Source organism: Cygnus atratus, chromosome 5, assembly GCF_013377495.2.
Source record: "Cygnus atratus isolate AKBS03 ecotype Queensland, Australia chromosome 5, CAtr_DNAZoo_HiC_assembly, whole genome shotgun sequence".
In the NCBI taxonomy this organism is placed as follows: domain Eukaryota; kingdom Metazoa; phylum Chordata; class Aves; order Anseriformes; family Anatidae; genus Cygnus; species Cygnus atratus.
The window spans coordinates 47299980-47312455 of record NC_066366.1 but is presented as its reverse complement, the minus strand read 5'-3'; the positions used below and the strand labels follow the sequence as shown (position 1 = coordinate 47312455).

Sequence of the window (12476 nt, the reverse complement as noted above, 5' to 3'; positions counted from 1 at the left end):
TCTCATTGATGTGTCTCTATAAAAGATCATCGTGTTTTCATGGACGCATTTGTCTCAAAAGGTGGAGCAAAGCAGGTAATAGAGAGTTGATGGGGCAAAACATGAGACAGAAAGGGCAAAATGGAGAAAGTACAGAAAAACACAAAGTTAGGATACAAATTGGGGTTATAGAAAGCAGAATTTAAACATGGAGCTCAGGAATAAAGTTTTCATGAGCTTCAGAAGTAGAAAATGTAAGCTCTAGAGGAACATATTGGCAATATCCTACCTGTCTTTAAGATGGTGTGTCTTCAACGTAAATGCAAAAGAGAAAATACAGCAAGAAGTAACTATGCCAAGTTAGAAAACTCTAATAAATGTAACTTCCAGGCAGAGAATCAGGCAGGAAATGGGTGTGATCAAGATTTAGAATAGGAAATGGAACAGATAAGAGCATTGAGACATTGTTTCCAGTGTGAATTGTTTAGAAATAGGAGTCACCTCTGTTACACTGAATTTTCATGGCTTGAATTTGTTATGCATTGTACTGGCCAGTTTTCTCAGGCAAGTAGCTACATTTCTGGCCTGTAGTGGATAACTTTAGAAAAGGGTATTCATTTAGTTTAGCTCAAAGTTAGTTTCTTTTACTCAATATAAGATTCCTCTGAATGAGTTCTTTTTTTGGCTTGGACTGTTCATTGTAACTATGGTTTGTATATGGGAGGAAAAAGAGCTATTTCCCTGATCAGAGTCATCTCTAAGAGAAAACTGCTGTGTCTAAGAGAAATAACTCAAAAGAATTCATCATAGTACAAAATTGCCTACATATTTCAGCTCAGATTAGTGTCCTCCCAAGTAACATAGTACTAACATAGTTTGCATAGTAGATCTGCAAGTTAGACTTGCTCAGAGAGTAGCATGTTTGTTCGCTTTACATTACCAAAATACTTTCTAAGTTTTACAGTCGTGAATCAGCATTCACATACTCGTTTTATCTTTTTCCTCATCCCTCACCTGTTTCAAGTTTGTATATACTTTTGCCTGGCTCACACAAAGTGAAGAACCTTAAAATTCTAGATGGCATACAATTGCTGATTTATTTTCAGGTCCACGTAGATTTGTAGGACCAGGGTACAGCCCCCTACATGATGATTCCATTCGTTAAACACTATAAATATTACTGAATTAATATGCACTTAATGCTTGATAAGGCAGTTATAATTAATTTCTACTAGTGCCTTTGGGAGTTTTTGTGTCTGAGCAAGGGCTGAGAGATTAGCCTTTTAGTCTGCATATTCTTGCTGTGTATATTGCAAACAGCTGAAACTTTGCAAGGACTTCTGTTTTTAGCTGCAGACATAAATGTATATGCATAGGTCACTTAGTATGGCACATGTGGATTAAACCCTGAAAATATTTCCAAGCTGTGTAAAAAAAAAAAAAAAAAGACAAAAAACAAAAACAAACAACAACAACAACAAAAGACCAATGGATTTTTTTTGGAAGCCATTTGCCTTAATTGGAAAGGCTTAAAATAAATGATCATATGATTAAAAAAGCAAGGATTGCCTGCTATTTGTTGTAACCCCTATTTCTGTAATGCCCCTGTAGCCAGCGAAGCAGCTGTTCATTGCTGACATTCTCCCTGCCAGGCATTCCAACTCTCTGAGGTAATGGGCTGCAAGCATACGGGCCTTCGCTTTAATTCTTTCAGCGTATCCTTCCGCATGGATAGAGCGAGGGGAACGCCTCCAGGAAAAGAAATTAAATGCACACACACACAGGCACACAGAGACAGGCGATTTGAAAATATTCCAGAGAACGCGATTTTGTGCTCCCGCAGCACAGCATTGCGTGAAAGAGGCTGTCCGAGGCGCTGGCTGGCACAGGTTTATTTTGTTGCAATATTTTCTTCCACCCCCAGCTCTTTACCCAGTGGAATGATATCCAGAGCAAGTTTTTTGAGACAGGAAGTGAGGAATGTTTTCACTATGAGTGATCTGAGAAGAAGGTGGGTTAGCCGAGATAGCAGCTGTTTTGTACGAGAGGAACACAGTAAGTCAGTCCCCAAGGAATACAGATGAGATGGCTCCGCAAGAAAAAGTCTCAGAGCGCTCTGGTTTTTCTGCAGCTACACGTATGTGAAAGGAGACTCGGTGTCTTTGGATCGCAGCAAAAGGTAATGGGAAAAGAGCAGGCACAGTAAAACATAGTGGGCGATCTTCTGTGCTGTGTACTGTAAGATTGAGGAGTTTCAAGCGTTTACTTTTGGGAAAGTGAAGGCTGTAGAGCTCTGTGCTTCTGGAGGCAGGGGAAGTTTGAGATCTGCTGCACTTATTGCTGCTCTTTTAGTCCAAAGTCATGTCAAAGATTAACTGGTAAAACAAGGGGAGGGTGGAGTATTCTGATTTTTTTTTGGCTCCTCAAATATCTCTGAACTAAATATACGTATTTTGAGCATTTGAAATAATAGGAACCCTATTTTATCATCATATGTTGCAGTTTTATTTCACATGCTGTCATTCATGCAGGCTGCTTGAAAATTCTTGTAGAGTAAAATGCCAATTACTGAGGGGAAAATGGGAAGTGGGAGATGTAGGTAAAGGGGAAAGATACCACAGCGCTCAGTAATTGTGCTTCAGTCATGAGCATGTTGCTGAAATTCTAATATAACATTTTTAAAACTACTATGTTTGTGTTGAAATATAAATGTACAGTTTGGGCATGAAAGACATTTTTACTTGTTGCATGAAAATTCCAGGCTTACTAAAAAAAGGCTTGTTATTTTAGAGTCAACTGGGCTTGCAACTTCTGGCAGACTGTAGTTCCTGTTTGCTAAAGTAGCTTTATAACAATGCAGATGTATCCTAACTTAAAATATTACAGAACGCAAGTACAAGAGCACCTAGCATTGCCGAGCATGCTTGGCATGTTCTGAAAATTCTGATCTAAACTTTCTCCCTATGCTTGCATTGCTACCTGTGTGCACAGAGAAATAACTGAAAGTCTCGGATTGCCTAAAGTCAGTGTTTAGGTGGCTTGTGAATTTCACCTGTCAGGTCAGCCACTGCTTCCTGATATTTTTTCCATGGTCTTAGGGTACTTTTCTAAGGGCCTGATAGGGTTATAAGAGTTTCAAAGTCTTTTATGTTCAGTACGTAAAATTGAGGTTAAAACAGCACTGCACTTGTGACTGCAGCCTTCAAAAAGATGAATAAGTCGATTTTGCACATCGCTGTAGCACCAAAGAAAATGTGCGTAATTGTGCACAGAATGTATTGGAAAATGGGCCCTGGGGAAGTGAGCTAAGGTCAGTCAGCCAAAAGTTTCACTGCCAGGAATAAACCCAGTGCGAGATTCTGCTGGCAGTGGGCAGGAAACTAAAAGCTTCTGTCTGTGGAGCATTCCCCACATGCTGCTCTTGGGGGCTGGATTTGGGGGATCAACGTGCAGAGCAAGTAATCAAGTGAGGAGCCTTGTGTATCCCTAATTTTTTCAGGGAAACTTGTTGCTGTCAGTTGTTATGTGTTCTGTAGCCTCACCTAAAAATAAATCCAGTGGTGTTTGGATTATTTCTTTTTTCATCATTCAATCAGTTGTCATTAAGACTTTAGATAGTATCTGTTGAGGTTAGGGACTGTGTGCAGTGGTAAAAGTGCCTCCAGATTGTTAGAAGCATGGTCATGAAGTCTGCTTCTGGTCATCCTTTGAAGTAGAGCTGCAAAGGTGTCACCGAGGACAAATGCCATGCTGCCTCCTCCTCCAGCGCCTTCCTCTTGGCCGTGGTGCTTAAAAGAAGGGAGGATGGGGTCTGGAAAGAAAGTTTCAACCCAGAGAGTCTGCGGTTGTGTTGAATAGCATTAAATTTCTAGGTATGCACATAAATATGCAAACGTTGTGGGACTATCTACCTGTTTATACCTTTGAGTTTAAAACCAGGTGTGCTAGGAAGATTAGCGAACCCCCCATCCCAAACAAATGGTTGTATTAACGTTATCCTTACCTGAGAAAAGTCCTCAGAAATCAAACTACGCCTTTTAAAATGCGTTACGAACATACCAGCCTGAAAAAAAAAAAAAAACGTTTTGTTTTGTGTTTTTTTTTTCCAATTACAACGGCTTTTACCTCCGAGGCGGCGCTGCCACCAGAGGCGGCCCTCACGCCACGGAGCCCTGGCAATGCGCAGCGGGGGCGCCCTCAGCCCGGCACCGGGCAAGGCTGCTGGGGCTGAAAGCCTCTCGGTCCCGGTGGCCGGGGCCGGGTGGGCCATCTTCCCGAGGGGGCCATCGCCCCGAGCCCCGGGGCTCGTCGCTGTGGGAGCATTCCCCGTCGTCGTCCCCCCCCCGCCCCAAGGCGGCCGTGCCTCCCCCCGCCTGGCTGGAGCGCCTTGGCGCGGTGCGGTGGCAGCCCCAGCGCCCAGCCGGGCCGCGGCAGCCGCCCTGAACGTGCCTACTTCTGAGGAAAAAGCTTTTTTTAGCCCGTGTTTTTCCTGTGCACGTGGTGTGTAAACCTGTAAGAGCGACGTGTTTCTTAATCGGGGGTGCGAGTGAAAAGTAAACGCTTGAGCGAGGGGAAAGGCGAGGTCCGTGCACAGCGCGGAGCTGACGGGAGAGCAGGTGTGAGGGTGTTTGCAAAAGGTGGGGAACCTTTCCAGTTGGAAGAAGTGCGTTGCCTGTTTGTTTTTTTTAGGGAAAAACTAGAAAATAAATTGTTTTCAGAGTTGGCGTACTCTGTTGGTGAGGCAAACCGTAACCTCAAACGTGGTACAGCAGTTTAGCATAAGCAGTAATGGTTCAACTAGCTGTAATTCAGGGAAAATTAGAGGAATTGGATTTTAATTGTCTGGTAGGAAATGGCTAAGGTGTGAGGTTTAATACCTCTCTTCCTGCCTTTCTTCTCTCTCTCTCTCTTTTTTTTTTTTCTCTGTAATCACGGGGCTTGGTTTTGTGCTTAATCCAACAGATAGGGGCTGAGGTTGCATGCTCGTTGGAAAATAATGCTGGCTGCTGTTTTTTTTCTTCAGCATTACAAGTACCTTTGGCAACTTGGACTTTCTAGAGGTCTTTCATTTAAATATCAATTCCGCTTAGAAATACTTCCTATTTTAAGGCATTTAATCCGCATTTAATCGACACTCATTATTTACTTGCAAGTTCAAAACAAAACAAAACTTGCCAAAGACTGCTGTAGTCTGTGGAAAAACCAGAAACTCTGGTGTTTATTTGATTATTTGAATACATAACAGCTCCGCATTTTGGAGAAGTAGACTGACTATTTAGATTTAAAAAACATATATACATGTTGTTTTCCTTTGTTTCCATTCCACTTTCAGTCAAATTTTTTTCTGATTCACGTATGTTTTCTTTCTCCTTTGCTCCTTACTAGGATTCCAGTGGATGCCCCCTCTACTTTTATCCTGGTGGAAAACTTGCTTGTCTTTAATGGATACTGCTGCTGCTGGTTGATTTTTGGAGACTTTACAGCTCCTTACTTTTGAGAGGAGATCGCTACTTTTCCTCTCTCAAGTCGGTGGAGGTGGTAGCTTTTTATCTCTAACCATCGGTGTGGAAGAAGAAGATGCCTCTACCTTTTGGGTTAAAATTGAAACGAACTCGACGTTACACAGTATCCAGCAAGAGTTGCTTGGTGGCTCGGATCCAGCTGCTCAACAATGAATTTGTGGAGTTCACGCTATCTGTGGAAAGCACGGGCCAGGAAAGTCTCGAAGCAGTGGCTCAGAGGCTTGAATTGCGGGAGGTAAGAGAACTGTCAAGTTAAGGTATACCTTTGTCTCTGGTGTTAGATGACCTGTGTGGTGAATCCTTACCATTTGGGGCAATCAGTTTGTTTACTGGAACAGCTATTCCTTGTACCTCTTGTTTCTTCACATTCTGGTCTTGAGAGGGACATGGATTGGTCCAGAACAGTTGCAAAACTTATGTTACAGAGCTCGAGTAGGTCCCAAGGGAACAACATGTGAGAAGTGGCAGTGAACAGCTTAGAAAGATAAACAAAGCCACAGTTGTGGTTGTTTTTCAATGTGACAATGCTGAAAATGTCATTTAAAAAAATATCAGCACCTAATTTCTGCCTAAGCAACTTTTAGATTAGGATATGAAAGAGACTGCTATTTGTGTGCATATATTTCTGACGGATTAGTACTGTGAATAGAACCTGAAGCACAAATGTGAAGTGTGTACCAGTGACAAACTACTTGTGTTGTTTGTTCACATACCTACCGTAAACTCGTTTGCAGGCTGTGCCTTTGAGCAAGCATATAATCATTTATTGATGTCTGTCCCCATGGAGAAACGTGGTCTGCACCATCTGTATCTGTATGTATCTGTATAACAGCTTCCCCCCCCTCCAATTTCTTGCTAGGTATTTTGAAGGATGCTTTTGCAACTGAAATTTACTCTTCTCCCACACATACAGTGATTATTCTGCAAGCATTTATTACTGTACACAGCATGCATTACTGTAGAATTCCTTGGTAGGAAATGCTCTGTACAGTCAGTTGTTTTCAGATTTTTTTTTCCCGTTTGGAGAATAATAAATAAATGAAAAAGGTGTGAATCCATTCATCTCTGTTTGTTTACTATGTATGTTCTCAGTTCCAGTATGCTTTCTTCTAGATTGTCCAAATATTCTTTAATTGTACAATTATTGAGGAAAAGTTCTGTAGGGCAGCGTGACTTCACTTTTGTTTTGTTGCTCTTTCTAGAAAAAGAAAAATCTAACTACTCTTATAGCCTTAGCATTTACTTAGAACACATCGGGTATCGTGTATCTAGAATTCGGTAGTTGTGTTTGAATGGAGTATGTCAATTTTATCTATCGATTTTTGGATGTTGCTGGTAAGTCAACAGAAGGTAAAGACCTTGACTATATTTGGTTTGCAAAATGCGAAGGCTTTGTCTTCCTGAACAATGACTGCCAGCTTTTACTGAACTATTTACAAAGCATTGGAGATGCATGCTTTTTTCAACAGTTCTTCATTATCTCTTTCTCTGGAGCTACTCCTAAAATCTGATTTAAAAAAAAAAAAAAGGGCTGGCAATTCTCTCAATTAAGGGTCATATATCAGACTAAGGGAGTTGACACTACACTACTGAACTCTGAGCAGATTCTTTTGGTCATGCATTCTTGCATGGATTATTTTGGCAGGAAAATGTGTTGCAATAAAAGGGAATGGAAAGTAGGGATATAAATTACTTTCCATAGCTTGCATTCAAGAAATGTTGTTTTGCCTTTAGTCGGATTTGCCAAGCAGATACCGGGAGCATTTCTGACCACTTGCTTAGCGCGAAGTTTTCAGGAAGAAAAAATTGCTTAGCATTTGCTTCTAACTGCAAAAACAGTATTATCGATGCTGTGAGATACAAAGAACTTTCTATAAAATGCTCTGTATTGTTAATGCACTACGCACCTTTTAACATGTGACTTGAAAGTGGTAAACAAGAGAATATGACTGTTCATTTAAGCACTGAGATTTAACTCAGTTAAGAAAATCAAGGCATCACTTTCAGATTACTGTATATGGGCTCTGCAGTTCCCATGCACCCTCAGAGCAGTTTATTGCAGGAGGTATGAGTGGAGTCTGTACCTATTTAGACATTGAATGGTAAAATTTACAGAAGTCTCTTTCTCTGTGGTGTAGTCTGTAGTCACTGAGTTTAGGTGGTGAATTGAATGGCTTATTCTTAGTGCTGTGCCACCTTTCAAGACATTTGTTTTAACAGATCTCACTTTATTTTAAACAGTAGTCTTCAAATTATGCTGTGTGTAGCTAAACACTTTTTTCTTTCTGTTTTCCGATTAATATTTCTTGATTTCCAAGTTCAGAAAGTCTAAGCATGTTGTCAGTTTTGTTACTGAATGGCAAGCTTTGCAAAAAAGTGAAGTGAGTGCATTAACTAAGAAGAGTATCTGGTATTCCCAGAATGTGACTCATCAGCAATGGGTATGTAATCCAGCCCTCTCAAACTGAGGAACTGGGGAAAGAAGACAGAGGGTGAGGGAACATAAGTTACTGACCCTTTGTAGTGCAGCCTGTTCTTTATCCTGTGAGAGGACCACAACCAAACTCGATTTATACAAAAAGCTGTGTATTTGTTGCAGAAAACCATTCTGGAATTGCAAGTTTTGAAAAAGTGCTGAGAGCTCTGATTGTTAACCAACTTGAAAAGTATGTATAACACTGCACATGTTGCATTTAGGGCATGAGTATACAAATCAGATACTTGAAAATATAAAAATGTTTTTTAAACATTAATACAGGTAGGCATCTATAGATATTTGGCAGGAGATGTTACAACTGATTCACCTCTCTTGCTGGATCTTCTTTTAATTCTGTTTTCTAATAACACTTCTATACCAGAATAAAGGGGCAAATTCTGCTAGTGCGTGGAAGCAGAACCTGACTTAAGTGCAGATGTGTGGTAGAGAGTACACCAGTACAAGAATTAATGATATAAAAAGAAGATAGGGAACTTCTTTGTGAAGTATGCGTGGTGTCTATGCAAATCGCTGTGTTTGTTTTGGACATGAATGGCAAAGACTGAATCAAGGTTATCCAGACTCCGAATAACTTGGAAGTTCTGAAACAGTGCTTCAGTGTTCTGTAACACTTTGCTCTGAAGTCCAAAGTATCAGCTCTTGTTTGGAGAAAACACATAAAAATACCTTTCATTCAGTGTAGTGGTTTATTAAATGTGTGTTTACTTAGGTAAACAGTGTTTTCAAAATAAAACCAAATGCAGCCATAAACACTCTTGCATGCGTATGTATTAGTAAGCATATTGACTGGCAAATAAAAGTTGGGCCAAGTAGTGACGGAGGGGTCACTGACATAATAATGTTTATGCCTTGTATCTAAGGCTGACAAAATTTTGGCTAGTGCTTAGAGAAATAAAACAAGAAGGGCTGATCGTTGAACTGTTAATGGCTGCCTCTCAGAATGAAATTTTGCTTAGGAACGTTAGGAAAGGAAGAGAAATGATCATGGAGGAATGCATATAAAACACAAGCCTTCAGTGTGTAATCTCATTAATATAAAAAACACAAATTACTTGAAAAACAAAATTGACTCTATCTAAAACATATTAATTTTAAATGTGCTGAATCATAATTTAGGGGCAAAGAAGGATGAGCAGTCAGAAAAACCAGCACTTGCCTTCAGTCCAATTACTTTAGTTCTTCCTTTTTCTGAAGGAAAAAACCCATGCATTAAGGTATAACATTTATGTTCAGTCTAGCTTATTACTCTGAGCACCACAAAATTATTTTTTTTTTTCCATGAAAGCCTTAGTGGCAATTAGGAAATGTTACCCCTGACTTCTGTAGCTTTTTTAATAAAGTGGGGTCAGAATTTGCATAAACCACTTATATGTATTTTTTCCCTGTCTGAATCCCTGTGATTAGCAGTATAGTTTTATACTAATTTTGATAGTAAAGGTTTTTGTTATTTCTGAAGCAGGCATGTTAGTTTATTGTTTAGTATTTTTAGACTACTTTGAAATTTTGCTTTTCCCACTTGTAAAGCAATCAGGATTTCAGAATCCAGTGCATGTGAATGTGATACTTGCTTTAACATCAATGCTGGATGAGGTGTGAGTCAACAGCAGGTATGTGAGTCCATCCTTCTCAGAGGTGGAAAAAAGTAACATGATTTACAGAAAAAAAATACATTTCTAACTTTTCGGACCATGTTGATTGAAAGCTGGCCTGTTTCTGCAAGAGATGAAAATGTGTCTTGATGGGATATAATGTCTTGTATGCGCTAGGTAGGTATTGCTCTTTAGCTTGTAGATTAGCCAATTTATTTTTGTCTAACATACTGATGAGTAAAATCTGCCTTGCCTGTCAGAGGAAATCCGTTTATTCAAGATATTTAAAGGGGGTAAAAACGCATTGTGTTGTGACTTTTGCAGTGTTTTAATTTGAGTAAATTAGAATGGCAGATTACCTTGCAAAGTATTGATTTTAAAAAATCAATGATGATTTTTTCAAATCAAAATGATTTTTTTTCTTTATTTCTTATCCCTGCAATATTGATTTAAGCTGTAATTTGCAGCTGCTTTGTTTAAACAGCATTTGTGATTTTCTCCTGACTACTCCTATACGGTTTGGAGCAGTCGTTGCGAGGGCTGGGGCAGGCTGTGCTGGAGAAGAGGTTTGCTGTGTGAGGGAGCAAAAGCTTCAGGTGGATTTCTCCCTGCGTTCTCCTAGCTACCTGCTGAATCCTCCCTACAGGCAGCTCCAGTTGAAAATCCTGTCAGGACAACAAAGATAGGATAAGCCAAAGTGCCCTGAAATAAGTAGCTTCAAGATGGGAAAAAGAGTTTATTGTGTGTTTTTTTTTTTTTTTTTAATGAGGCCAGTGAGCAGGTATGTAAGGGGTGCGACTTTCCATTCGGTGGCAGGTACGTGGCAAGACTTGGAGGTTTCTTTTTCCACTGCTTCCAAGAAGTCTTGGATCTTGTGCGCTGGCCAGTGCAGGCTGCTCCAAAATCTTTCTCCACTAAGGAATGGGAAGATTTATGGAGGGGGTTGTCTGCTGTGATAAGAGGAAAGTTTCTGGAGATTTTTCGGGGCCTTTTGTCTCCTGTAGGTCTTAACGCTGGACATAGAGTAAAGCTCTCACTTGGCATCTGGCCGTGGTGCACAGTACAAGATTATTACCCAGCTCTTCTGAAAGCAGTTCATTTAAACTGCGATATTCTGATGGCAGGGGCTGTTTTGTATCTAAGCATACGATAAAGCGAGACGCAGTGGAGTCCGTGGGCTAACTGGGATTTTTAACTCTGGCTGCAGTGCTTATGTTCAGTAATGAGACAGTGTTTTCAGCATTCTCTTCAGGAAAGTCTTAGGGCTTGTTTTATTTGTTTGTACCCATGTAAAGAAGGAAAAACACCTAAAAAAAGTATTTTTTTTCTTAATGTGAGGATCTATAGAGAATAATTGTGTAAAAGATGGCAGTAGTAGTTTTATCTCAAAATCCTAGAGAATATAACTTTTCCTGATGTGTTGTGCTGCTGCAAGCCGGAGGCACAATCAGATCTGGGGGTGATAACAGGTGCTGTTAAGTTGAAGTGAGATTATTCCACACTTGATATCTGACATACGCATTTGTCATTCAGATTTCTTTTCTAGATATTGTAAGTTGTGACCAAAATAGATGGTGAGATTATTTATTAAAACTTTGCGAAGGTGCTGAAGAGAATAACTGATAGGTATAAATGATGTTTAGATCACAGCCAAATGGAGTGGAATTATGTTAGGGATGAGACCGGTCCATTTTAAGGAAAATAAAATGAAATACAGCAGCTAATTATAGCTAACTAATACCAGGCTGTCGGTGCAGGGAAGAAGGGCTCTGTCACTGATTCCATTTCAAATTATAAAATGGTTGAGCAGTAACAAAGCGTGCTCAATACTGATGTGGAAACGTGAGAATATAAAGATCTAAAGCTCTTTTTTTTTAAGTGTTGCTGAAGGATAACATACAATTCTAAAGAAATACGTTATTTACGTGCAAGACGTGTTCAGTAGGTTGTTCCTTTCCCCGCACTGGTTCTGTACTGACAGAATCCCATAAAGGCTCGGGTCAGGAGGCACCTCGGAGGGCTGCATGTCCCACCCTCTGCTCACAGAGGGGCCGGCTTGGACTGGGTGGCTCGGGGCGAGTTTGAGTTCTCTGAGGATGGAGATTGGACATGTCTTTGGGCTACCTCTTGGAGTGCTCGGCTGTCTCATTGTGAAATTTCTTCCCTGATCTGATGGGGATGTCCCACACTGCACCTTGTGCCCGCTGCATCCCACCACTGCAGTGCCCCTCGCTGGAAGCCCTTCCCCAGAAGAGCCTGGCTCTGCCTCCTCTCTACCCCACGATCCGGCCACAGGAGATAACAGTAAGATTTTACCCTAGCCTCTTCTTGAGACTCATCGTCCCCATTTCTCAGGCTCCCCTCAGACGTGGAGCAGAAAAACCGAATGGTCTCCTGCAGCGGTGCCGTTGTGTGGCAGCGTGGCTGATGGAGCTGCTCGTAGCCCATGGGGGCACCCGTCCCCCACCACCAACCCGCGGCCCTGCCTGCTGTGCCGCCATGTCGGGCTTCTCTCAGTTTTGTGTTCTTGGTAACTCCTGAAATATTATACAAAAAGGCTTAACGTTGCTGTCTGTAGTGGCAGAAGGCAGCTAGGTAGAAAGCAACAGCAGAAATGGTAAGTCCCTTTTATTTATATTTGACTTTCTTCAAAGGGGTTGGGTGATGAATAAGTCGCTAAAATAAATGAACCTCGAAATAGTGTTAATCTTAACAGCTTAACATATTTTAGGAATTGTGTCATTACATTCTTTTCTAGAATTGGGTGTTGTCCTGTGCTACTACTAATAAAATGTTTTAGCAATGAATAAAAATGGATTCTATTTTAATCAGTGCAAGTATTCCAGGGTGCCTGAGTTCTTCTGAAAATTTACAGGATCAAGTTCTGCC

General features: G+C 40.7%; 1 protein-coding gene across 2 annotated transcripts in view; it reads left to right on the top strand.

Annotated features, from left to right (window-relative positions):
• The window catches only part of PTPN21 (protein tyrosine phosphatase non-receptor type 21), a 46477-nt gene that overhangs the window by 2455 nt on the left and 31546 nt on the right, over positions 1–12476 (top strand). The window contains exons 2-3 of one of the 2 annotated variants that reach the window (XM_035539303.2): positions 1904–2158; positions 5365–5736. In XM_035539303.2, the coding sequence (XP_035395196.1) occupies positions 5557–5736 (180 nt within the window). In that variant the 5' untranslated portion in view covers positions 1904–2158; positions 5365–5556. The remainder of the gene's footprint in view (positions 1–1903; positions 2159–5364; positions 5737–12476) is intronic. The other variant, XM_035539305.2, reaches the window with a different exon arrangement.